The sequence below is a fragment of the Callorhinus ursinus genome, unplaced genomic scaffold, assembly GCF_003265705.2.
Source record: "Callorhinus ursinus isolate GAN/ISIS: 27379988/994484 unplaced genomic scaffold, GSC_fseal_2.0 scaffold57, whole genome shotgun sequence".
NCBI classification, from domain to species: Eukaryota; Metazoa; Chordata; class Mammalia; order Carnivora; family Otariidae; genus Callorhinus; species Callorhinus ursinus.
This window is the reverse complement of record NW_027397119.1, coordinates 4473077-4500681: the sequence shown is the minus strand read 5'-3', so window position 1 is coordinate 4500681 and position 27605 is coordinate 4473077. Positions and strand designations below refer to the sequence as shown.

The 27605-nt window shown below is 47.3% G+C and overlaps 1 protein-coding gene across 1 annotated transcript; it reads right to left on the bottom strand.

The window, feature by feature from the left end:
* Window positions 1–1175: 1175 nt before the first annotated feature.
* LOC112811149 (maestro heat-like repeat-containing protein family member 7) lies at window positions 1176–27605 on the bottom strand. The gene is made up of 18 exons (XM_073884568.1): window positions 27485–27605; window positions 26719–26805; window positions 25253–25360; window positions 24661–24796; window positions 23829–23917; window positions 22145–22294; window positions 20015–20169; window positions 14183–14327; window positions 13515–13687; window positions 11963–12100; window positions 11750–11864; window positions 8810–8950; window positions 8055–8231; window positions 7522–7680; window positions 6469–6570; window positions 2991–3093; window positions 2336–2395; window positions 1176–1483 (listed from the first exon to the last, which is right to left on the bottom strand). The coding sequence occupies exons 1-18, from the start codon at window positions 27527–27529 to the stop codon at window positions 1335–1337; spliced, it is 2232 nt and encodes a 743-aa protein (XP_073740669.1). The 5' UTR covers window positions 27530–27605; the 3' UTR covers window positions 1176–1334.

The following is a 27605-nucleotide window of genomic DNA, read 5'->3' as shown; positions in this document are numbered from 1 at the left end:
GACTGTGCTTCGGAGGGCAGGGAAGGGAATCCTGACAGAGGGACCTGACTGTGCTTCGGAGGGCAGGGAAGGGGACATGAGTGCACCACTCCATTGTGCTTTCCTCACTCACCTCCATCTGTAACGGGGTCCGCTCGTGGCAGACCCAGAGGCCAGGCCAAGGCCCGTGCGTGAGAAGAGCCTCCCGGCCAATGCACACATCCGTGTGGGCTTTAACGCTGCCTGCCACTGAGGTTTGCGAGTGGGACCAAGTGACACCAGCGGCTGCACCCAGGTGGAGATAGCACTGCGAGGAGCGTGGCCGCCACAGAGAGGGAGGCAGGTGGCAGTGGGCAGGATGAGCGAGGGGAGAACTCCACATGTCCCTGGGGGCTTGCATGCAGGCGGCAGAGGCTGGGCACTGCAGGGCAAGAACCCGAGCTCCGTCCAAGTTCGAGCAGGTTTGACCATGCGGGAGCCTACATTTTAGGACATTGGTCACTGCCCCTGTCCCCAGAGGGGCCTGGCTGACTGAAGGTCAGGTGACTTCAGAGGCGGGTGGGGGGTGGGCGGTGGCGTAGGAGCAGCAAATGACCCTGCTTAGACCTGAGGATAAACTACCCAGACTGTCGGAAGGCCCTGGGTTAGACAGGTCCCGGGGAGATGGTCCTCAGCCAGCTCAGCCGTTGGAGTGGGAGGAGGAAACATCTGGCTCTCTAGATACACGGTGGCCGAGCTTCTGATGTCACCTGGGCTGTGGTTTGGGCTGCGCAAAAGGACAGCCACGCCAGTGTTTTTACAGAGCCGCCCTGTTCGTGACGGGTGGTAGCCAAACTCTTTGATCTCCCGGGATATTTTATGAGCTGCCTAATGCCCTTTGGTAAATCACTGCCCTGCTTAAACCTGCCAGAGGGGACTCTGTCACCCACCACCGGGAGCCCTGCCCAGCACAGCTAGAGTCTAGAGCACCTTGCATGTCCCAGGACTCCCCTTCCCCCCAGTCTGTGGTTCAGGCTGATGGTCAGAGTCCCCACGCTCCGGCCTCCGATCCCCTGGCTACACGGGAGAAGGGCATGTGGTGGGGGCGGGGCGGGGGGGTGGAGCTGGGAGAGGCCAGCCTGGACCAGACGGTCGGTCGCCGCAGAGGAAGCTGCTCACAGTGAATGGCCCTGCCCCGTAGAACAAAGTGGAAAGGCCAGGAAGCACCAACTCCACGGAAGCTCATGCTTCTTCCTTTTATTGCAAAGGGTCTGCGGGGACACACATCCACTTCTCGGGTGGGGCTCGGGAGCCTGGCCCCCCTGTCACAGTTGTCACTGTCACATCCGCCCTGGCCAGGCCCCAAGGACGCAGGCTCAGGAGTAGCCCTTTCGAGGCCTCCTGCTACAGAAGCAGGAGGTAGGGGTGTTGACCAGCAGCTTCTCCTGGGCTTCCAGGATGTAGAGGGTCTGAGTGGCGAGGCAGCTGACCATGGGGTCGGGGTCTTCCCGCATGGACCTTAGGGCTGCAACACGGAGGCCGCTGAGGGGCTTGGAACGAAGCAAGGCTGCTGGGCTGGGCGCGAGGCCTGGGCCCCGCCGGCGGGCCCATGAGGTTGGCTGGCAGACGGGGCAGTGCAGCGGGAGGGGGACTGGCGGCTTTTAAAATACGAGCAAGAATTCCCACTGGGAGGCCACCCTGCTCAGTGGCAAGCAGGACGACGTACTCACCCGGGGCTCAGGGAGACGGGAGGCCGGCTGCCTCCTGTCCTGCCTCCACAACCAACCTTTTCGGCCCCCTCCGCCACCCCCCGGCCTGATCGCCTCTGCCCTCCTCTTTTCCAGAGAATAGCTATGGGTGAAGTGCTCTGGCTTCGCAGAGAGCTACAGTCAGGGATTTGGGCAGCAGCAGGGGACGCAGCAGCGCGGGGATAGGGTGCTTGAGACAGGACAGAGGGAAAGGGGAGAACATGGCGTTGGTGGGGTGGGGGGCAGCAGGTCTCAGCGGGACGGCGGAGAAGACGTGGACTATAGCGGGAGCGGTCCTGGCGGCTCCACAAGGGAAGGGCTGGGAACCCCTGTGTCCCCCAAGTGAGAAAAAAGTTGGATGGCCCTCCTATCAAGAGTTCCAGGAACTGTAATGGCTGCTGAACGGCCTGGAGTTCAACGGGGGTGAGGGTCAGTGAGGGAACATGAGGAGCGGGAGGGCTCTGGCCAACGCCCCAAAGCTAAAGGCCTTAAAGACGAGCCTCCCTCTTCATTCTTTCCAGGGAGCATTTTTGTCAGCCACGTGCCCATTTTCCCTCATTTCTGAGACTTCCCCACCAGCACCAGGAGCCTTAAAAGCTGCAAGGAGTCGTGACTGGGTTGCCACTCACCTGCGTATACTTCCTCAATGTCACCGGCCTCTTCCGCGTCGAGGGTTTGGATGATCTGGCCTACAGGGGCACACAGAGCACCTCAGGGGCCCCGCAGAGGACCACGGGACCCCAGCTGCACCTGCTCTTGTGTCCCTCCCCAAAATACACACCTCCCTCTCGCTCCCCCTAACTGACCTTGTCTAGAGTTTTCCCACAAGTAGAAATTACTTCCCCTTCTCCTCCGAGGGTCATCAGCAAATTGGGCTGGGGGAGGCGGAGGGGGTCCCTCTGCTCTAAAGACACTTTTCCTTGGGGTGACACGAAGCAGTTCCCACCAGCCTCTGAGCGTCATGGGGGAGCCGCGCCCACACCCTGACGCCCCGCCCCTTGGGAGCTTTGCTGGCCTGGCCTGGCAGGACGTGGCCCATTCCACTGTAGGAAAGGTCACTCAACCCAACCAGGAGCCTGCTGCAGGGGGAGGAACCGGTGGAGACAGAGGGGTGGGTGGAGAATATGCGGACTATCGCAGGAACGGTCCTGGGAGCTTCACAGAAAGCCCCTCCACCCTCCAATGTTACCTCAGGCCCTTATATCCCCATGTCGCAAGTCCTCAGGCTGTCTGAAGGATGCTGGGACAAAGACACAGTGGCTCCAAGAAGAGGGAAAGTGGTACCTGCAAACCGTACGGCCGCCTGGCGGATGGGGGCCTGTGGGCTCTTGAAGAGAGTCGTACACTGCTTCAGAAACCAGAGGGCCTTGTTTGCCTCCTGCCGCAGCTGTAAGAGGAGGAGCTGGATTAGGTAAGGTGCCCACTGTCAGTCCTTCTGCCCCCCTCAGAGACATCAGCTCGTGCAAAACCCTGTCAAAACATTCTAGGGGTGCCTGGCTGTCTCACTGGCGGAGCATGCGACTCTTGATCTTGGACTCATGAGTTTGAGCCCCTCCATTGGGTATAGAGATTATTTTTTAAAATAAATTATTTAAACAAAATTCTACATCTCCATCCCTTCCCACCCCAGCTCCTGAAGTCTTGTTCCCTCCATGAAGCCTTCCTGGATTGACAGGGGGATCACTTTCCAATAGATTTACCCCAATCTTTCGCTCACACATTCCTCCTACTCCCAAGCCTAGAGGAGTGAACCCCGTTGTTTCAATATTGCTTTTGTATGTCTTGGCTTAAAATCTTCAATCTCAAGGTCATTTGTTCTAGGCTGCAATAGAATCAATCATGTCTACACCCTTCTATTTAAACAGAGCCAAGCAGGGCCACATGTAATTAAGTGTTTTAATACTTTTCTTTCCCTGCCTAGGCATGCACACACTTCATCCAGATTCCCTGCCTTGAAGGTTCTGGGGGATGACATGTTCTGCCTTTTGCAAAGACCTAACCCCATCCCCTGCGTGTCCTTCCCAGTGACTCTCCTACTCCCCCTTTACACTGCAGCCTGAGTACTCAAACGAGGAGGCTACATCCATGGTTTGTCAAACTCTTTTTGGTAGAACATCTTTTCTTCGAACAAAAATCCTAACTGGAAACCTAAGATTCTGAACCAAAAGAAGTGGGACTGCTCCGGTTGAAGGGCGTGTGAGATGCAGCCCCACCCACTGCTCATCTCCCCCAGGTTTGAAGTTACCCTGAGAAACCCTTGGATTCTTGCAACCTGGTCTCCTTGCACCATCCTGCTGATCCAGATCTGGCCTCCATGGTCCAAACCCAACACGCACATCCAGCCTTTATCTCCCTGGACTCTCCCTCCTCTCACCACCCACTGTTGACCACTCATCGCTTCCTGAAACTGTCTTCTTCCTAAATGACCGCCACCCTCCTCTCCTCTTGTTCTTCTATTTCTCGGCCTGGTTTCCTTTCCTAGTCTCCTTCCTGGGAGACTTGGAGCTGATGTTTCCTGGGATCCTGATGTCGAACCGTATGCTTCTCCCTCCATGCAATTCCCTTCAATGAGCCATGGTGGCAACTCAGTGCCCACGCATCCGTGTCTCCAGCACGGCTCTGTTTGCCAAGCCTCGGTGATTCGGTGGTTATATCTATTTCCAATGGTATAGATCTCCCAAGCTCTACAAACCTGACATGCACAAAATCAAGCCACTATACTATCTTCCTCTCCACACCTGCTCCTCCCTCTGTATTCCTGACCCCAGTCTGTGACACCAGCATTCGCCCACGTCAGAAACCCAAGAGCTGACCTTCCCCTTCACACTCCACATCAATTAGCTCTCTAGCCCTGGCTCGTCCCTCCATGTCTTTGTCTTCATGATCTCATCTTTTCTCCCTGGATCCTCTCCCTCCAGACCCTAGTGCTGTCCCATGTGAACTTATCCTCCAGTCTGCAACAACAGGTGGTCTGTCTAAAGCGCACAGCTATCTAACCACGGTACCACTGGCGTAGAGCACTTCAGTGGCTCCCTGTTGCCTACAGCGTGAAGTCTTGTGCCTTATTGTGCCCAAACCCTCCCCGCACAGTACAGCCCCAGCTCTTGCTTCCTGCTTCCCAGGTCAAGACTGAATACCTCCAGTCCATGAGCCAAAACCAGCCTGCAGACTTTTTTCATTGGCTCCACACAAATTTTTAAACATTGTAAGTTATTTGCCAAGAAAAATGTGGTAAACTTCACCTAAAATCAGGATTTCCTGCTTGTCTTAACAAAGCGGAAAATCTAGCAACACTGAGCCCGCCCTATTTCGGACTCAATCCATTGGTTCTCAACCCTCTCAGCTGGGGAGTGTACTGTCCCAGGGGAATTAGAGAGCTGGGGGGATGTCTTGGGTTGTCAAAATGATGAGAGGGAGTACACTAATTTCTAATGCCCCATTGCGTATTTGTATCAAAAATCCATTTCTAATTATCTATGCCCAGAACCTGACCCTGTCTTTTATATAAACACAGAATATTTTTTTCACAGTTCAATACACACTCTGGGTTTCCTGGAGATGCATCTACAATATGAAGCAAAGAAAGACTGTAGTTCATGTCATGTAGACCTTCACCAAATATTGTTCATCACTTTGAAAGTCACAACACTAAAGGCCACACTTCTTGTGGCATTTGAGTCCCCAGCACAATGATCTGGTACCATTCTGCATTTGTAATAGGTCAAGTCGTGGAGATTCCACAGAGAAGGTCAAGGAGTCAACTACTTCATCGTGTCTTCCAGAGGAGTGGGGCCCAGCTACTCCCATCTATTATTTATGTTATATTACATTACATTATGTTGTGTTATATCATATTATGTCATGTAGTCATGTCATTTATGTTATATTGTGTCACATACATATTTACACATTATTTTAAAAGTACTTTCATTTCTCCTTTGGAGTTAGGGCATTATGTTTATTTTGGAACTCTGTACAGGTAGATGATATAATCTATGAATTTCATTTTAGGATAAAGGAGGAGTTACTGAGAATGTACCAGAACCAGGCTGTGCGGTGTCTGACCGTGCCAAGAACAGAACAATGTTGTGCACTGTCCTGACCGTGCTGAGAGGCACTGCCTTCGCTGGACCCCAGACCTTCGATTCCCCTCCAGGGCCACCCAGTATGCTTCTCTGATTAATGTTCCTTCATGGCCTTGTAGGCATTTGAGTTTTCTGCCCCTGCTCGCATGAGTCCAAGCCACTGATAGCTCCCCACACACCAGGCTCTTCTGCCCTTATTTCTCAGGATCAAATTATATAAGATGACGTATGCAAAGTCTCTGGAACGGAGTGAGTGCTTTGTTCCACAGCCCTGTGTATGGCAGCACCTTGGCCTGCACTCCTGATCCCTTCTCTTTGCCTAAGTGATATCCTGCTTTCCATTTCCCCCTCTTCCCAGATGACACCTCCTCCGGGAAGCCTTCCTTCAAGTCCCAGACTGGGCTGGGCACCCCTCCTTTGTACTATGAAGTACATTCCTCTCTTTTAGCCCTCACCACAGTATTCTGAATTTGTCTAGTTGTGTGTCTAGTTCCCCAATTTAGGGAGCAATGGGAGGGCAGGAACCAGGTCGAGGTGCTGGGCACAAAGTAGATGCTCATTGAGTGTCTCATTATTAAACTGCAGCTGTTGCAAACCCCAGATGCTTCAGGAAACAGACTGCTGGCCGCCCCACCCTCCCTGCATGGAGCAGAATGGTGAGTAAGCTGCCGCCTTACCAGGGCTCTGAGGATAGTCCACACATCTTTCTCGGCAAATATCACTTTGAGCCTTGACCAGCCCAGTATGGCGGCCGTGCGGCAGAGGGCAGGCCGGCAGATCTGGAGAGACAGGAAGGTTCAGCATGGGGAGTTACGGGGACGGGGCTGGGAGAAGACACAGAAGGGCACAAGGAGGGGAGACAAATGGCAGGAAGTCCAATTCTGGAGGGAGGGAAGAGTCCAGGGAACCCCGAGGGACCCAGGGGTGCGGAGAGAGGCGGGGTCCTCTAGGCAGCTTGGCCATGCGTACACCTGTTCCCCACTAAGGAGCAGGTCCAGACGCCTGGTTGTAACGACTTTCCCAGTTGCTGTGGTACGACACTGAGAGCCAGAGCAATGAAACTATCCACCTCCCAGGCTCATGCACCCACCGCATGGCTTCCCACACCCCGAAAACAGTCTCCCCGAAACGGATTTCCCCAAAGACATCCAGCAGCTTCGTCACTTGTGTCCATCAGGGGCCTTGCCCTGGCAAAGTAGCCTCATCTGGAAACCGAGAGTCCTGTTACAAACCACATCAGCCACTTTGCAACTTTCCCCAGCTGCCGTCACATCCCTGGCCCCCCAGAACATGGACCAATTCCAGGCTCTCTCTGTCCTGCTTCATGGGAACCTCTCTGCTGCTGGTGGTGGTGCAGGGTGTTCTCAATTCAGTGCAAAGGAGCATGCGGGGAGGAACTTGGCGGGAAGGCCATGCAGCCAAGGGCAGAGAACCAGGCAGAGGCACTGTGCCAGACACTAGGATTTTCCTCCTTGGAGTCTTCCCACCCAGGGCATTCCGCTGTGTGCTGGTGACCAGCTGGGGAGGGCCAGGAGGGAGAGAAAACCCTGGTGCAAGCATCTGGTCACATCTGGCCCCTCCCTGCCACTTGCCAAGGTCAGAGACAAAGCAACTCCTCCAGCATCTTCCAGTCTCACTACAGCCCCTTCCTTAGCACTTAACACCTGTTAGCATTTACCTTCTGTGACAACCCGAGACGGAAGACCAGGCTCCAGGGCCTGGCCTCTCACCTGAGCCACGCTGATATTCATATCCTCCAGGTGGAGCACAAGGAGGACTATCAAGTTGAGGACCTGGTGCTTCAAGGGGAAGACAAGCACTGTCCTCTTGACCTTAGCCAAGAGAGCCCTGTAGGTCTCAAAGGCCATCAGGCGCAGCTGCTCAGACTCCTGGGGGAGAAGAGACAGACAGACAGACAGACACACACACACACACACACACACACACACATACACGGAAGACACCTCCACCTCTGTCCACCCTGGAGGGCCGAGGGCCCCGCGCTCCCCGCTCCCAGCGCACGCTCCCACGCACACTCCTGTCCCCCAGGGATCCGTGATCGGACAGCAGCCCCGTTCTGCCTTGTCACTGCCGTCTGCTCTCGGCACATCTCACGCCTTTTACAGATGCTACCCGAGAGGACACACGGAAGCAGACCTTTACGGGATGGCCTCACGTTCGGGCTACAGGGGCCTTTCCGGATAATTCTGCCCAACTCCCTTGGACGCCCAGAGAAGGGAAATGAGCCCGCAAAGGGCTTCACCTCCTCAAAGAAGGGCCCGAGCGTGAAGGTGAGCTGAGTAAGGAAGGAGGACGAGTGCTGCCAGCTGAGGTGCTCGGTGAGACACCTGAGCGCCGCGAGCGCCTCCATCACAATGGCGCTGTCCTGGGAGTAGCAGCAGTGGAGCAGGTGGGGCTGGAGGATGTGGAGCTGTCGCACCTGCAGGAGTGACCACGGCTCAGGAGAGGAGGAGTCCAGAGAGCTACTCCTGCTACGCCAAGGGACTCGCATTTCGATTCAAGCGGATCCAAACAAGAGCCAGCCCTGCCGCGCTCTACCACTGTTCCATCCTGGGACTGGGACCGGGACTGGCCTGGTAAATGGGGGGCAGTCAGAGGGAGCTGCCCAGGAGGACCTTCTGTCCTCATGGGAAAAGGGGAGAAGGCAGAGGAGAGCCCTCCTCCCACTACACCCAGAAGTTCTCAGCTCCACTGTTTTTAGCAGCCCTGGTGATGGTGCCCATCTCTGGGACACCTGGATGGCCTGGGCTCTTGGAATTGGCTTAGCCTTTACTCTGAAGCGATCCCTGGAAGAACCTTCTCTTTTGAGCATGAATGGCACAGGTCCCTGACCCCTGTATCCAGCGAACTGGCTTCATGAGGGTTCCCTTAGTCTGATCCCAAGAATGTGGTCCACCCTGTCTATAATGACACACTGGACCTCCGGGCCTTTCAATTGCTTCCCTGGGCGACAAGATCTCTTGAGAGCATACCCTTGGCCCCCCCGGCCCATCTTACCATGTTCCTGTGCTTTGCAAAGATCCCCACCACCTGCAACAGGAGCTTCACCGTGGCGGGCTCCTCAGAGTGGAACCAGTCTGCCAGAATGCGGACGGCGGCTTCGTCCACTATGGCGGCCACACCTGGGCACCGGAGCAGCTGATAAAAAGAGACCAAGAAAACGGAAATGATGGGCAAGGAGAACAAAAATCCCCAGTGACTTTGAATCTAGGTTTCTATTTATTTATAAAGAAATGGTCTTAAGAACAGGTAAAGAGGCCAAAGCTTAGTTGAAAGGTAACGTCACACTCGATCATTCCAGGAGTCATTCATTCCTCCTGCAGGTTTTCCTCAGGCATCCTTGTTGAGGGGAGCTATAGAGGATAAAAGCAAGGAGTGCACCCACATATTTATGGATAGCTGTGTATGATTATTTGACCGTGGAGAAAAATATGGAAGGATACATATTTGGTTGTTTGCCTCTGAAACCCTTGGGAGGAGGAAGAGGTGGTAGCTAGAACTGATACAGTAGAAGGGAGGAGGCAAAAATAGGAAAGATAAGAAGATGGCTACAATAAAATAAATAGCACACGTGATTTCATTTGTATATTTATGTAAAATTTATGTGGGTTTATATGTCATTTGAAATAAAATTGTAAAAGACAAAAGCTATTCAGATACATTTAGGCCAGAGGAACCTGCTTTTGTGTGTATGCACGCATGCACAAACGTACGTCCACGTTCGCACGTGCAATCCTACTGGCAAAAAACGTTTCCGTGGATGGAGCCTCGGTTTCCACCTGTCTTTGACTGGCAGCCCCGCAAGTTTCTCAAACTCTCTGAGCTTCAGTTTCATCCTCTAGAAAACAGAGATAGTATCGTCTTTTTCACAGAGTTACAGTGAAAATCAGAGTCACTGAGCTCCCCTGTTCCTTGAGTGCCCTGAAGAAAAGCACACGGCCCCGTCTCTTGTCAGTGTTTCTACTTGGGATCATCACAGGGGAATGGCCGAGGGTAACGAAACAAACAGGGAAGTTGTAAAGGGCTGTGAAATACTAGAAAGCTTTCCCAGATGCGGTCTCTTGTTGAAAGACTGTGCTCAGCTGTCTTAGCCGGTGCATAAAACCCCGCTGGTTCTCCACTCTGGTGAACGTCTGAGATGAGGTTCACCCATCTCCTTACTCCGATGCAGTCCCAGACTTCTCCCCAGCCTGCCGACGCCTCCATCCGCTCTTCTCCGCCCGAACATCCCGTAAGGGGGGTAGATGAATAACTGCCATTTACATGTCCACTTGTTTCAGTTGGGTATGATGCATTTGGGGGAGCTTCTAGAGTGGTTCTCAGTCCTAGCTGTATTTCTAGAATACCGCTTAAAACTTGGTAACTTCTAAAATAAACCGATGCCTGGACTTCATCCCAGACCAATTCAAATAGCATATGAAGGCAGGGAGTCAGGAGAGGGAGTGAAGTTGTGGTTTGGCATCAGCATATTTTAAAGCTCCCCGGAGGATTCTAATAGGCAGCCAGAGATCAGAACTGCTCTACAGAGAGTGACAACCATCTTCTGGTGCTCCCTTCCCCTCAACCCTCGCCGGCTTGCCCCTTGTACTGTTTCTCAAACTGAGTCCGAGGACTACCTGTACTGCAACACCCACTGGAGTCTTTACAGAAAACGAAGACGTCTGGGCTTTACTCCAGAGCCACTGAATCCACGGCTCTGGGGATGGAGCCCAGGAATCTGCATTTAAACAGCTTCCTAGTGACATGAGGTCCTCTAATGCTGGACACCTACTGAGTTAAGGCACCCTCTTCTGTGCAGAGTTGTGCACCCTACACCCACATCCCCACATCCCTAGCAGGAGTTCAGCCAACATAACATACATCCTTGAATGCATGTGCCAGCACCCCCTACCAACGTGCACATACTTGCTCACGGCCATGGGCACCTTCCCACAAAACAATGCCCCTACATCAGGACACATTGTGACACGCTAGGGTAATATCTGCTTAGATTCCAGTATTAGCACTGCATTATCTTCTGTTATGGTCAAATGTAATCCTGCTCCATTAAAAAAAAAAATTAGGTGGCTTGAATTTTAAAAGGGAGCCTATTGAAAGCTACAGTGAGCCAGAAATCCCAAAACCTTCCCAGACACTGCTGGTGGAAGTAAAATTTGGTACAACTTTACCGGAAAGTAATTTGGCATTAATGTAAAAAATCATAGAAGACATTCATATTTTTTGAACCAACACTTCTACTTATATTCAATATTTAATACTCTGGAATATGGGCAAAGTCTTTTGCACAGAGGCGTCCCCTACAGTGATATTTATAATAGTGTAAAATTGGAAACAAAACGTCCAATAAATTATAGAACATCTTTGTGATGAAATATTATATCACTGTTAAAATTTATGCTTGAAGATGCTTAAAGAGAGCAAGATACAGAGTATTAGAGAACGATGTCAGCTATGACACGCGCGCCCACCCCTCCCCCCCATTCAGACCAAAACCTAAAAGTGGTTTCCCCTGGGTATTGTGACTGTTAATGGTTTTATAATTACTAAAGTTCTTTTTCATATGTTTTAAATTTTCTACACCTTTTTTCTGTCAAATGGCCAAAATACATTGAGTCAATCAGTGGTACTGAGCAAAGATTCCTTTTAAAATGCTGATGAGGTCGAGGTAGCTGAAGGAAAGAGCAATGTCTTTCCATAAGGTCGGGACAGAGTTAAGCTGCCTTAAGATTCAAGGAGGAATTACACCAGGTATATTCCAAGCCTGTGACTCCAGGCGACCTAATTGTCATTAACAGTGTCCGCCCATCCTTCTCTGAGGCAGGGAGTAAATTAGGCCATCCTTTCCTCCACCAGCCATCCCTGGAGGTGTCCCTTGGGTACAGCTGCCTTCCAGAGGAATCACCCTCACCCGACCTCCTCCCATCAAGAACCACTCACTTCAGTCATAAACACGAGGGCCGTTAAGTGATTCGTATAGTCCTGTTCTTGGAGCATCCTGATGATGAGGCTGAAGATGGGGCGGTTATGCCAACAATTCTTGATGACCATGGTCCTGCCGATGAGAGCAGAATGCTCGGGATCAGACCTGGGCCCCAGAAGAAAGCCAACGGGCTGGGAGGTCGTCTGGCCAGGGACAGGGGCAAGGCCTACCTGGCCAGCAGAGTGACACCCTCATAATGTCTTTCAGGACTGGTGAGCAGCTCCCAGGCCCCAAGTTTCTGAACATAAGACACATAGTCTCCATACCCGGTACTTAGCATCAAGGTCTTCAGGGCCTCCATGCTGGAACTGGAAAAAAGGCAGAAAGCAGACAGGAAGTCATCCCCACCATCTGTGCTCCTCTCCCTTACCTGCAGCCTGCCTGTCTACGCAAATCGTGAACCGCTGGTAGTGGGACAGCCCTTAGAGACCCAGGCTAACATTTTACAAATGAGAAACCAAGGCCAAGAGAGATGTGGGGTCCCTGAGGTGGCGAGGGAAGCCAGCAGAAGGGTAGGGAGTGGAGTCAGGTGCACTGTTTTATCTATTATACTGATTTCACTTGGGTATAGAATCTTGGCATTGGCCCAGTAAGTCAGAAATAAAGAGTCTTGTCCACAATAGCCAAACTGTGGAAAGAGCCAAGATGTCCATCGACAGATGAATGGATAAAGAAGATGTGGTATATATACACAATGGAATATTATGCAGCCATCAAAAGGAATGAGATCTTGCCATTTGCAACGACGTGGATGGAACTGGAGGGTGTTATGCTTAGTGAAATAAGGCAATCAGAGACAGACATGTATCATATGACCTCACTGATATGAGGAATTCTTAATCTCAGGAAACAAACTGAGTGTTACTGGAGTGGTTGGGGGTGGGAGGGATGGGGTGGCTGGGTGATAGACATTGGGGAGGGTATGTGCTACGGTGAGCGCTGTGAATTGTGCAAGACTGTTGAATCACAGATCTGCACTTCTGAAACAAATAACGCAACATATCTTAAGAAAAAAGAAAAAGAAGAAGATAACAGGAGAGGAAGAATGAAGGGGAGTAAGTCAGAGGGGGAGACGAACCATGAGAGATGATGGACTCTGAAAAACAAACTGAGGGTTCTAGAGGGGAGGAGGGTAGGGGGATGGGTTAGCCTGGTGATGGGTATTGAGGAGGGCACGTTCTGCATGGAGCACTGGGTGTTATGAACAAACAATGAATCATGGAACACTGCATCAAAAACTAATGATGTAATGTATGGTGATTAACACAACAATAAAAAATTAAAAAAAAAAAGAAATAAAGAGTCTTTTCTAAAAAGTCCAGTAAAGGGCGCCTGGGTGGCTCAGTTGGTTAAGTGACTGCCTTCGGCTCAGGTCATGATCCTGCAGTCCTGGGATCGAGTCCCGCATCGGGCTCCCTGCTCAGTGGGGAGTCTGCTTCTCCCTCTGACCCTCCCCCCTCTCATGTGCTCTCTCTCTCTCTCTCTCTCATTCTCGCTCTGTCAAATAAATAAATAAATAAAATCTTAAAAAAAAAAAAATAAAAAGTCCAGTAAGACTTGTTGAAATGGTGTATGGGGAACACACTCCGTGCCCTACATGGGAGGTGTGAGAAGGGTGTCTGGGCCCTGGGCAGGCAAGTGGCAGGGGAATAACTAGCCTTTGCTGCTGGATGGGTCCTGGAGCACAATCACTGGGAAGCCTGGCCCAGAGACCAAAGTTACCTGACAGGGTCCACCCATTCGGTTGCATGCTGCTGATCCTGGATGTCCGTGTCCCCTTCAAGCACGAGGAAGGAGATCCGGAACAGCAGGGCCATAAACAGGGAGGAGAAGAAGGTCTGCACCTCCATCCGCCGACTTGGTTCCAGCAGGAGCTCATGGATGGCCCTGGTGGCCTGAGGGTGGGGAGGAGGGCAGGGGCATTATCATCTTTATATTCCAACTCTCAGGTCCTGTCACCATGAAATCTCTGCCCATAACCTATCACCATGATGGGCTGGCCCAGAAAAGCCCATGCTGCCAGGGCAAGTCAAAACTAAATTACTGTGAGCCAAGAAAATAAGGGGCAATTTCTAGAATGTTATTATTTTTAAATATTCTCATCATTGTGGTAGTTTTTTATTCTCTCAAAGACCTTGAGAGTTAAGGGGCTACTGGGGGTGTTTGTCTTACCTAAGTTCACGCAGGCAGAATGAGAAGTTAGTTCTTTGTCTCCCTACGAGGGAGAGAAAACCCTCCAACTACCGCAAGACTCGGCCTTTATAATGTTTGACCAAACACGGATATGTAAAAGGGAGAGGCCCCAAGAGCTCAGGACAGCGTGGGACAGGGCACCAGGGAAGCCCCACCCCCACCCCAGCACCCAGCCCCCTCCATGGGCCCCTCCATACAATCAACGGAGAGATCTCCATGCCATGGCTGGGCTCCTGGCCCTTTGATTTCTGGTGTGGAGCCAGTTTCTGCAGCAGAAATTCCATGATCACTTCATAGCCTTTGGGGAATGATGCCAGGATTTCCCAGGGCTTGTGAACCCCTCTGTAGAGGCAGAACCCCACCAACATGGTCACCCTCCATAGATTCCCCAGGGCTTCCAGGGAAAGGGACTCCAGGCTCCTTTGCCCAGTGTTCTAGCCCCTCTCTTTTTCTCCTTTCACTCCTTTAATTTTGTCATCTCCAGACCTCCCAGTCCTCTATCATCTCACACACAGCTAAATCCGAAGATGCTCACTTAGCCTGTGAGCCTGATCTGAGAAAATCTCTCCGGCCACACTTCAAAGTTGCAGATCAGTCAGAAGAGCCTCCTGTGATGTCCTCTCTATCGCCTTGTCCAAGCGCTCATTACCTACCTGGTACTTACTGGACATTAACAAGCCATCTTAATTTCCCAAAGATTAAGATTCTCTTAATTTTTAAAATTTCTTTACAAAGAAATTATTTCCTTCTGGTGCTGAGCTGGCCAAGACCGAGAAAGCACATTCCCGTCAATCACTTCCCCTGACTGGTGCTAAAAACACTGGTCAAGTACAAAAGCAACAACTTTTTGAAAATTATTTTGAAATTTTGAAAATTATTAATAGCAGGTGGATTTGGGGAAGAAAGCAACCATTTGAAAAGCAACCCTTACTGGATGAGTTTCCCAGATTTCTTTTCTCTCTTCTCTCCCAACTTTGACCTGAAGCTGGCCCCAGTGTTAAACTATGCAGCAGGAACATGAAACAAAATCTATGAGTAAAACACTGTCATTCTGGCAGAGGTCTGGGAAAACAGGACCCTAGGACTTGCGGCTTTAGGAGCGTATGGGTGGAATCTTTGTTTCTTTGTTTATTTTCTCTCCCAACCCTGTCCTGAGGATGACTCCAGAAGCCTACTGTGTAGTGGAAGTAGAGGTGGCAACTGCAATAACACGGGGGACTTATGACCCAGAGGGTAAGTGTGTGTGGAAGGGAGAAACCCCCTTTTCGCTCTCTTTTCTCTCTTTACTGCCTTAAACATGGACCCAGGTGTGCAATTATATTGGCATAAGCAGTAAAATTGTGAGAGAAAACCCAACTTTTACACAGAGAACTTGAAAAAGGTGTTCCTGGAAGCAGAAGGTGGGAGAAATCTCAAAGAGGAGAAGAGAGAGAGAGAAGTTCCTAGTTCTGTATGTGAGCCAACACCTAAGTTCTGGGAGCACTCCTACTACATGTGCACAGGGTAGACCCAAATGACCCTTGAGAAGCACATGTGTAAGACAGACCCAAATTAGCACAGCAAAGACTTTAAAAACTTAACAGACATTGAAATTAAATTCAACAGAAGGTGAGACAAAACTTGCAGTCTAAACCATACACCAGGTTGATTGCTTAAGAAAAAATCAATATTCTTCAAGAGAATTTCACAAGACCAAGAGCCTCACACCATCATATTAAAAATGTCCAGACTACAACCCAAATTTACTTGACCTATAAATAACAGGATAATGTGATCAATTCCCCAGGAAAAAAAATAATCAACAGATGCCAATCCTGAGATTACCAAGATGTTAAATTAGCAGTTGAAAACATTATTTTTCCAGATAAAGACTTTATGTAGACATTTTAAACATGCTCCATGAGGTAAAGATGAACATTATTGAGACGAATGAATAAATGTTCTCAGCGAAGGAATAAATGTTCTCAGCAAAGAAATAAAAGCTATTAAAAAAAAACCTAATGGAAATTTTAGAATTGAAAAATAAAATACCTGAAACAAAAATTAACTGGGACCAATAGGAAATTGGAGATGATAGAGGAAAGAGTTTGTGAACTTGCAGAAATTACACAATCTGGAAAAAAAAAAGAAATTAGAAAAAAATTAACAGGGCTTCAGGGACTTGTAAGACACCATCAAAAAGTCTAACATTCATGTCATTAGAATCTCAGAGAGAAGAAAGATATTGGTGCAGAAAGTGTATCTGAACTAATGGCCTAAAACTCCCCCAAATTTGGTATAAGACATACACTAACAGACTCAAGTTCAGTAATGCTCAAACAGGATAAACTCAAAGAAAACATGTCCAGACACAACATAATCAAACTTCTGAAAACCAAGATAAAAAAATCTTGAAAGCCACCAGGAAAAAAAACAGCGTATTGCATACAGGAAAAATGGTTTGAATTATTGCAGATTTCTCATCAGAGACTCTACAGTCCAGAAGAAAATGGAATGGCATATTTAAAGTGATAAGGGGAAAAAAAGCCATCAACCTAGAATTCTATATCCAGTGAAAATATTCTTTAGAAATTAAGGTAAAATAAAGACACTCCCAGATGAGAAAAACTAAGGGAATTTGTCACCTGCAGACCTGTTCTGAATGGCATGCTACAGGAAATTTTTCAAGTTGAGAAATTTTATCAGAAGGAAACTTGGAACTTCAATAATGAAGAGCAACAAGAATGGTAAATATTTGGGCAAATATAACAGACCATTTTTCTCTCAAGTTTAAAAATAGGTATGATTATTGAAAGCAAAAATTATAACTTTTTTGGTGTCTTTCTTCAATGTGCTAGATGTAATACATATCACAACTATAAGATAAATTAGGGAAGGAAAAGGAACCTATATTTTGAAAGCTTCTACATTTTCTTGGAGTTCTAAAATATCAACTTTACATAGACTATGAAAATTTGGGTATGTTAACAGTCCTAAGACCCACTAAAATCCTAAACCATTGGAACAAAAAACACAGGAGGCAAACAGAAAACAAATCATTAAGTGGTAGATTTAAATCCAACTATATATATATCTATATCTAGATAGATAGATAGGTACAATGGAATATCCTTTGCCATAAAAAATGAGAAAATCCTGAAGCACGTGAGTGGCTCAGTTGGTTAAGTGGCTGCCTTCGGCTCAGGTCATGATCCCGGGGTCCTGGGATTGAGCCCTGCATCAGGCTCCCCACTCAGCGGGGCGCCTGATTCTCCCTCTCCCTCTGTCTCCTGGCTTGTGCTCTCACTCTCTCTGTCAAATAAATAAATAAAATCTTAAAAAAAAAAATCCTGTCATTTGTGACAACAGAGGGACCTTGAGGGCATTATGCTAAGTGAAATAAGTCAAAGAAAGACAAATACCGTATGATCTCACTTATATGTGGAATCTTTAAAAATGAAACAAAGCAACAAACAAACTCATAGAATAACCTTAGCAAATTTTAAAGAATAGAAATCATACAAATGGACTTAAACTAGAAGTCAACAACAGAAAGATATCTGGAAAATCATCAAGTATTTGTAAATTAAACAACACTTCTAAATAATACATGGGTCAGAGAGGAAGTCTCAGGGGAAATTAGAAAAGATTTTGAACTGAATGAAAATGAAAATACAACATTTTTAATTTTTAGATGCAGCTAAAGAATGCTTAGAGGGAAATTCATAGTATTAAAAAGGTTTGTTTAAAAAGAGAAGTTCTCAAATCAGTAATCTACATATCCACCTTAAACTATAAAAAGATGAGCAAATTAAACTCAAAACAAGCCGAACAAAGGAAATAATCAAGATAAGAGCAGAAATAAATAAAATGGAAGTAGAAAAATAATAGGGGAAAAATCAATAAAAGCTGATTGTTAGAAATAATAACATTAAGAAACTGCTAGCCAGACTGACCAAGAAACAAAGACAAGACACAAATTACCAATATCAGTAATGAAAGAGGGGAAATCATTAGGGACATTCAAAGATAATGAAAGAATACTATAACCTACTCCTTGATCATAAATAAGGTAACTTAGATGAAATGAGCCAATTCCTTGAAATACAGGAACTATCAACATGCACTGAAGAGGACATAGATAATCTGAAGGGCCCTATAACTGCTGAATAAATTGAATCCATAGTTTAAAAACTTCCAACAAATAAGACTCTAGATCCAGATGTTTATATGCAACAAGCTGAACCTAGACTCAGTTCCTCACACCTAAATTAACCAAAAATGATTCATACACTTAAATATAACACTTGAAAGTATAAAACTCCTAGAAGAAAACATGGAAGAAAATCTATGACCTTAAACACAATCTATAACAGAAAAAAAAAAGATAAATTGGACTCCATCAAATTTAAAACTTTGCCAAAGACACTTAAGGGAATGAAAACTAATCCACAAAATGAGAGAAATATTTGAAAATCATATATCTGACAAAAGACTTGTGTCCAGAATATATAAAGAACTCTCAAAACTCAGTGATAAGAAAACAAACATCTCAAGAAATGAGTAAAAGATTTGGATACTTGAACAAAGAAGTTATATGGATGGCAAATAAACACATGAAATCATGCTCAACCTCATTTACTACAGTTAAATTAGGGCAATGTAAATTAAAATGATAATGAAATGTCACTACACACTTGGTAGAATGACTTTTTTTTTTTTTAATGAAAACACCAATATGAACAAGGATGGAAGCGACCGGAAATTTCCTATGTTGCTGGTGGGAATGGAAAAGCTACATGTGAGAAATAGTCTGGCAGTTTCTTTTAAAGTTAAACATACACTTCCCATATTGCCCAGCAATGCAGTCCCTAGGAATTTATCCCAGAAAAATGAAAGTTGATGTTCACACAAAAAGCTGTACACAAATATTTACAGCAGCATTATTATAATTACCAAAAATTGGAAACCATCCAAAAGGTAAATAAAAACAACAACTGTGGGATAGCCATACAATGGACTATTCAACTATTGATACATACAACAGCCTGGATGAATCCCAAATGCCTTACGCAGGGTGAAAGAAGCCAGACTCAAAAGCATGATTTTATTTTGTATGATTTGTGCTGTATGATTCTGTTTACCATACTCTGGGAAAGGCACACGATAGGGATAGAGAACTGATCAGTGGTGGCCAGGGGTTGGGTGTGGAGGAAGGAGTTGACTCCAGAAGGGTAGCACAGGGGAATTTTGGGGGGCTGATGGAAATGTTTTGTATCTTGATTATGGGGCTGAAGATTGTGACTATACATTTGAGAAAACTTATAGAACTGTATGGCAAAAGGGTGGATTTTACTGCATGTAAATTAAATCTTTTAAGTTTAAAAAAGGAAATTATAGCATAGTAGATTCATACAATATAATATTGTATTATATAATATATCATATTAGGCAGCTATCAAAATTATGTTCATAAAAAGGTTTTAACTTAAGAAAATGCTATGATAAAATGTTAATGAAAAAATATGCAAATTGGTATGTATGAGTATGAGTTTGATAATACATTTTTTAAAACCATTTTTAAAAGGTAGACGAATTAGGGGTGTCCGGGTGGCTCTGTCGGTTGAGTGTCCGACTCTTGATTTCGGCTCAGGTCATGATCTCAGGATCATGGGATCAAGCCCCAAATTAGGTTCCACACTCAGTGGGGAGTCTGCTTGAGATTCTCTCTTTCCCTAACGTTCTGCCCCCGCCCCTACTCATGCATGCACTCTCTCTCTCTCTCTCTCAAATAAGTTAAAAAAAATTAAAAAGGTAGACAAATTATAAATTATACTAGGTGATAACCGATTTAATTCTTTTTTTTTTTTTGCTTTTTCAAAATTTTACATGCTTTCAAATTTGCTGCAATAAGCCCATATTATTTTGACAATTACCCTGCCTCCAAATAAGTAAGGAACTTATTTGTATTGAAAATTGGGTACCTTTTAAGAATAAGCAAATTAGAAGATTGTCAGGGGCTGGTCAGTGGAATTGGTAGAGTCACCTACCTTTGTGACTGATCGTCCATCTTAAACAGGGTCAGGATAACTTCATCGGTGTAGGTCTGGGCCAGCAGGTAAAGGATCTTCTTTATGGTCCCTTGGGCTGTGGTTTCAGTGATGCTGTTCATATTGTGGCAAATGTACTGGATAATTTCTGGCACCTGAAGTGGGGGGAAGGAGGAGCAAGATTCATCTAGACACAGCGCCAGCTCATCAGGAGGCGCATAACCATGCACCCATATAAAGTATGTGGGCACACACTGATGTGAACCTGTCCGCAGCAGTCACTGCCCCACTCTGGTCAGACACTCCTGTGTGGCTGGGGGCTGTCCTGTCCCCCATATTTTAAGAGGGACAAAATGAAGAGCAGCAGGGAAGAGTGCCTCAAGTTATGCCTGGAAACCATGTCATGAGGAATGAAGCAAGTGTCTGGGGATGACTAACTTGGAGATGTGGGGCTAGGAGACATAAAGCCTATTATAGGGGAAGAGGAGGGCTCAGGTCTCACAGTTTACTAGCCATGTGGACTCAGCAGTGTGCCTGGTGGTGAACAGCACAGGCCCTGGAGTCACACGCCTGAATCTGAACCTCACTTTCTTGCTTACCAGTTGTGTGACCTTGGGCAAATTTTTCATCCTTTCTATGCACGACTTCCTCATATAGAAAATGAAAACAACTTTAACGGCTCTGAGCTAATACATCTACATTGGTTGGAAACAGTGTCTGTCACATAGTAAGTGCTCAAGAAACTTCAGTTACTAAGGCTTTAGCCTCCTTGAGCAAATTTTCTAAATTAGCTTTTTCTTTTCCCCATTTTTTAAAAAAGGTTTTATTTATTTATTTGACAGAGCAAGAGAGTACAAACAGGGGGAACAGTAGAGGGAGAGGGAGAAGCAGGCTCTCTGCCGAGCAAGGAACCCGATGCAGGACTCAATCCCAGGACACTGGGATCATGACCTGGGCTGAAAGCAGATGCTTAACCATCTGAGCCACCCAGGCACCTCTCTTTTCCCCATTTCTAAAAAGAAAACTATTACTTCCTTGCAGACCTGTTGTAAGAATTCAATAAAATAACATGTGAACAAGGCTAGCAGAGTGTGCGGCACCTAGTTTTAGTAAAACGTGAATATTAATTGATTTCTGCATAACTCCAAAAAGCAAACTTGGGCCAGGGACTAGAAACTGTGGGGATGACGATTTCGGTTCACAATAAGGTAGAACTTTCTAATAATGAAAGTGATTCACAAATTAGAATGAGCTATGGTTTAAGGTAGTGAGCTTCCCAAAAGCGCTTTGAGGAGAATCTGGCTACTCGAGTCAGGAGTGTTCCAGAAGGGGTTACAGGCATTGAGTGGGAGGTTGCAGTGGTTGACCTCTGGGGTGGCCTTCAGCTCTAAGAGCTTATTCCTGGTCTGCTCTGAAGCACTCAGATGGCTCTCTAGGCCAGAGAGAGCGGCAAGGGTAAGACTCAGGATAATAACTGGCCCTGTTGTGGAGGTGTCATGAGCAAGACAGAGGAGTAGGTTAGGCCATTGAGATGAGAGTGAATCTATCAATGCATAAGACCTTTAAAAATGGGATGTTAAGGGACAAAAATAAACTATGCTATCTTAATTTTACCGACAACCAGTTCCACCTCTGACAAAAGAGTCTCTGTATTCCATCACTGATTCATGTCAGTGTCTCATAAATTCATATGTATATATGAAATATATGAGATAGATTGATAGATCAATAGATTGGTAGATTGAACAATAGACAGATAGACTGATCTCTGTCTTGACTGTGCATTCTCCCACCTGAATGAAGAAGGCTCCCACAGACCTAATATACTGTTTGGAAGCAGAAGGAATAACTGAGTTCTCTCATGGTCCTAGGACCCCACAGTAGTCTCCTGCTATAACTTTGACTCTATTCTTCCCTTTCTGGTAGACATGGAGGCCAACAGGTCACCCTTTTTCATGGAAAGGCCTTTCAGACAATTGCAAACAACTCATTTAACTTCTTCTCCTCTGAGTTAAAGGATTTCAACTCGTTAAACCCCAACCAGTAGGAAATCAAACAGAACAAGATCCAAAACAGTGAGGAAGCATCCTTAACTTGACCTTGAACCATTAAGTCCCTCTGAGCTGGTACCTTCCCAATTTCTGGCATAGAGTACTTCAGGATCATCTTCAGCATCTTGGAAGCAGCACAGACATCATGCCTGTTGGCATTGGTCATGGCCTCCATTGACACCATTATAACATCTGCTCTCTCTTCAGGGGTCAGGTATTTCCTGAAGAACTGAAGAAAGAAGAGCAACAGCTGTGTCTGCCATGTCAGCATCCCACTCTGGGACTGCACAAAACCTCCGGACTCCAAAGAGACCAGTCAACCTGGGTCCCGTGGAGGCAGCCCCTGGTCAGCATCTGATTATTCTATGGTGCGAGGCCAGGCTCCAGAGTGTCACCAGCTCCTAAGTTCCCAGGTAAGAACAAGGGTCCAGACAACATGGTGCAGAGAACAATGCAACAGGCATTTCTGTTTTGAATTTGGAACGTAATTAGGTGATCCCATTTGGAAATGAGTTCTGATGTGTAGTGAGTTCACAGCATTCCAGAGCAAGGAATGACTGTTGTGGTCTAAACCACGTGTGGCTCATGTCTCTGGATCCATACACCCCCGTGAAGCTCACTCACTCACACAAGAAAGAGAGTCCCAATTCTGTGCCTGGTTCTATGCCAGGAGCTGGGGAAGCCCACACACACAAGACACCCCCTGCCTTTGCCCTCAAGGAACTTACTGTCAGGGCAGGGCAGGTAAATAGGCAATCATAGTGCCATGTTAGAAATGCTAGTAAGGCACATAGTGGGGACACCGAAGCCAGACTCGCAAGATTAGACAAGGCTTCCTGGAAGAAGTACCTCTGAAGTCCATACTTTGGTGAAAATGGGGGAAAGAGTTCCAGGCAGGGACCAGACTGTGCAAAGGCCTGGAGAGAGAGGAGTTCAGTCCAGGCGCTGTGTCCCGCAAAGGACCCAGACTGGGTGGGGAAGGGGCATCTAGACAAGATGAGGCGAGGGAGTTAGGCAGGAGTCACATTGGGCCAGGCCTCACTGGCTATGTGAAGGCTTTAGGATAAGAACAATGGAGAGTCAGTGCAAAGGGGAATAATATGATGATATGTGCATTTGAGAAATAATTCTCTGATGGCAGTGCAGAAAACGGTGTGATGTAGAGCATGGTCAGAAATGGCGATCGGCAGGAGGCTGTTGCAGTATCCCGGGCAAGAGACTGATGGTGGACCGAGTCAGAATAGCCGTGGTGGGGCTGGGGCAGAGTAGATGGACTCTCATCCCATTCAGGATGAGAATGGACAGATGTGGGATTGAACTGGATGTGGAAAGTGAGGGGGAGGAAAGAGGAAGAACGATTCTGGGGTATCTGGCTGGAATGGCTGAAGTAGACTAACCACTGGGGACACCATTGCGGAGACCAAAGGTACGCCTTTGCTGAATGACTAGAATGAAAGCTAGGCCAGAAATAAAGGTACAGGAGCACAATCTGTGGGTGGGGGAGAGGGTTGACTGTGTCCCTATTTTACAAACTCTCTCAATGACCCTCCAACTTCAGTCAACTCAAGTGAAGCTAGGGGAGTGGGCCTTATCCCTCCAGCATGCTGTCCATGAGACCTTGAGCTTTGGGGACAGTTCCCTGGGTGGGGGAGTATTCCTCTGTGGCCCCAGCCAGGCCCTCTGTAATCGCTACTCAGCCATCTTTCTTCCCTGCGGATGCTCCCCATCTGGGCACTCCACACACGGTGGAGAGCAAGGGTTACCATTGTGAGACTCTGTATGTTGGCAAACCATCCTCCCCGGAAATGCTTCTGCAAGTCCTTCAGAATGGCCTCTGTCTTCTGTTTCATACCTTCGGTCCAAAAACAACAATTAAGGAGCAGGGCCTTAACAGGGAGAAAGGAACATACCCTCTCTCACTTCCCCTCCAAACCTCAGAGATGAACAGGGTTCAACAGGTGGAGTAATGTTTGCCCAGCAGAATGGGGAGAGCTCCCTAGTGCCAGGCTGATGCGTGGAGGGAGACTGTAGTTGGGGAGGTGGTCTGGCCCCTGCTGTTCCTGTACCCGTGCCACTGTGTGGACTGTCCCCACCCCTCACCCCTACAGCTGAGCAAAACAGGAAGTACATTTTATTGGATCATAAAAAGCCGAGGTTTCTGAAACACCCTTTAGGGCATACTTGCAAATTCCTCTAGCACCTCTGTAAGCATGAGTGGCTGTCTGTATCTTTGTTTCTTCTGGGGCAGAGAAGGTCTAGATCAAAGATTCGCAAGTTTGTTCCCTGAGAAAGGATGCTCATTTTCTCAGTCATACACCCAGCAGGAGCGATGGGGTCTCATAGGTGGCTGCGAACCTAGCTCCCCCTTTATTCCAAGGATCTTCTAGAATCTTTTAAAACAGGGTATTGCATCAGCAATGGGCTTGGGGTTCATTTAGATAAAGCCTGTTTACTCCAGTGCCCCTGCAGGAGAGAACTGCCCCCCGGTGTGCCTGACACAAGGTAGGCATTCAGGGACCTGTGCTGGTTTGATCCTGTCACTCAGCAGGTCCCCACAGCTACAGCCATGTAACGCCCCAGGCTCGTATCACTTACTTCTATGAAGCACAAGGATTTTGAACAAGTAATGCAATGCCTCCGAGGCCCCTGTGCTGATCTCATAGTTGGCGTTCAGGCAGAACAGGCCTAAGATGCCGATTAGCTTCCCACTCATGGAGAACTCCATCATGTGCTGCCAGGAAGAGGAAACTCTTACCTCCCCACCATGACCATCGTCCCCCTCCAGCCTCCCCTTGCTTCCCACATCAGTAAGTTATGTGCTTGTGTGTGGCCCCTCACCCCACCAACTCCACTCCACTCTGTCCTGGAGTGGGGAAAACTTTCCAAATGCCACCCAGGGACATGGCGCAGCCAGACACCTCAAATATGTTAACCAGTGGAAAGCTGTGGGCCCAACCCAGCTCTCCAGGCCAAGGTCTCCCACCAAGATGTGTCTGGACAATTAGAGTTTACTAGCTAAGGGCAATATCCCATAGAAGCAGAAAAGGCACTCATGCTAAATAAACAGGTAAACAAATAAATAAGGTGCTCTGGTGAAGCCCTGCAGAGCCTCGGGCTCAGTCAGGTGCCCCACGTTCAGAGAGGCAAGGCCCATGGGTCAGCCTTTCCCCCGACCCCAGGCACTCACCGACAGCTCAGGGAAATTGCAAATAAACCTCAGCATCTGGGCAATTGTGCCCAAGGCCCGGGTCTGTTCGTGCACTTTCTCTGACAGTATTAACCAAGGCAAGATGATCTGAAAAGGCAGCATAGAGAAACCACCAGTGCCATCTATGGGAGCACTGCCCTCATCCCTCCTTGCTTCGAATCTACCTCCCCAATGGCCAGAAAGACAAACAAGTGCTTGCTTTGGCAGCTCATATGCCAAAAAGAAAAACAGATCATCTATTGTCAGGGGTTGGGGTGGGCAGAGGCGTTGACTTACAGAGTCATGGGGGGGATTTGGGGGGATGGTAGAACTGCTCTGTAGCTTGATTGTAGTTGTGTAGATATGACTGCGTTTGTCAAAACTCGCAAAACTACCCACTGGGAAGGGGGCATTATACTGTATGTAAACTATGCCTTAATAAAAATATGAAAAAAAACTAAGCCAAAGGCAAAAAAAGAGAGAGAGAGAGAGAGAGAGAGAGAGAGAGAGAGAGAGAGGAGCCCTTGGAAAAACTAAATAGACCTTAAATATTTTTTTAAAATTAACCATCTTTCTGATCCCACTGTGCAAAGTCAAATATGAAATAAATGAGGTACTATGCAATCATATAGTTTTTGTAGGAAAAATTATGTCTAAGATAGCCACACGTGATTTTTTTTGCTTCAGAATTACCTCAAAGTAGCAAATATAATCTAAATCTTGTTGCATATAGAAAATCTCATTTTTATCATTTTAATTTCATTTATCAAGATAAATCGATAAATGAAACTTTGGAAACGATTTCAAGTGGTGACTTGGGGAGCACCATTTACCTTTGGATAATGAGGACCCCAATAGTGGATTTCCCGAGGACCCCACCCTGATGGAGAACCAAAGCTCTGCATCTTTGTTCCCCATAAATTCAAATTATATTAGTGCATTTACTAGTCCACTTACAGGGAAAGTACCCACAAAGCGCAGAAATGCTTCTCAACAAATGTACCAGAAATGATACCTTCCAAAAAAAACCATGTCACTAATCCCAATAGGAATATGTTTCCTCTCTAGATACGGCCCTCATCAAAGATTTTTTTTAAGATATCCAGGTGATCCTGTCTCCGTATTGGTAGTCAAATATAGTGTTTTATCCAAAATTGTATTATCCTCATTAATTACCATCTTGTTGATGAAAGTTGGTTTCAAGTGACTCGGCTATTTCCCCAACTCAAATGCACCCCAAAGATATGACAATGTATCATAACTAAGAATATCTGAAAGGCTCTAAAGATAGAGAGAGAGCAATACAGGAAGTGGTCTCCCAGTCATCGTGATGCTCGCTGAGGTTTGAGAACTGATGGCCTCTGGCTTGAAAGACCTCCAGACTATCTTAATACTCCTTGTCTTTCCTCCCCAAAAACCAGATTTAATATAGGGCCCCAGTCTGACTGCTTTCTACAGCCACTTACCTCCAGGAAGTTCTGCAGTATGGGCATGTTGGGGTCCATATCCTCCATTACAAGAGCTTGTAACATGTCATCTAAGGCTTGGATTGTCTGACAATTGAGGAAGCGTGGAGTGTAGGAGGACTGACAGCCACCGGACCAGCCTGGCTCCCTGGGGCACTCCCCCACGTCCCTCAGACCCCTCCTCAGGAGGAAGGAAAGTGGGGGCCAGTCCAGCTCTGCCGCCACACACCGATCTTCCCAAGTGCTGACCTTTCTTGACATCACTGAAGACTGGACCAGGGCCAGCCCTAATTGTAGGCCAAATAGTAAAATGTAGGCATTGGGCCATGCTCCCCAACAAATACAGTCCCCGTGAGATTCTCACCATTAGGGATTCATTCTGTTCTTATAAGGAAAGTTCTATTTTTAAAACTGAAAATTCTTGAGATTTGGCAGTCTACTGGTCAGTTATTCCATAAAATCTATGGGTTTTTTCATCATATTGTCTCTTAAGACTGAGTTTGCCATGGACCTAGAGAAATGAGAGCCTTTGTGAGAGAGGACATCGGCAGTGTGGGAACATGAGCCACTCCCTGGGGAGACCGGTGAGGATGAGGCAGAGGAGTTACTCCTGGGCAGCATGAGGACCCCTGAAGGAGGGGTCAGAGAGGAGGGGAGGAGGGGAGGAGGGGAGGAGGGCCCAGGAGCTAGGAGGACAGAGGAAGCCTCTCTGAAGACAAATCCTCTCCCGTGGAGACCTCCACCGGGAGGTGATGGTGGCGATTACCTGGAGGTAGAGACTAGCACTCTCTTTTCGGTCTAGACTGGGCATGATGAGTGGCAGAGAGAATGTGCTAGAGATGCAGGCATTTACCAGGTCCAGTTTCTGGGATAAGTAGAATGGTGGA

What these genes read in the sequence shown, in the direction of transcription:
- LOC112811149 (XM_073884568.1), bottom strand. Translation starts at nt 27,529, where the DNA reads ATGCCCAGTCTAGACCGAAAAGAGAGTGCTAGTCTCTACCTCCAG. An exon ending in CCCTCGTGTTTATGACTGAA is followed by an intron (nt 8,951 to 11,749) that starts GTGAGTGGTTCT and finishes TCTTTTTATCAG; the next exon opens with CTGCTCCGGTGCCCAGGTGT. An exon ending in GGACTATCCTCAGAGCCCTG is followed by an intron (nt 3,094 to 6,468) that starts GTAAGGCGGCAG and finishes CTCCTCTTACAG; the next exon opens with CTGCGGCAGGAGGCAAACAA.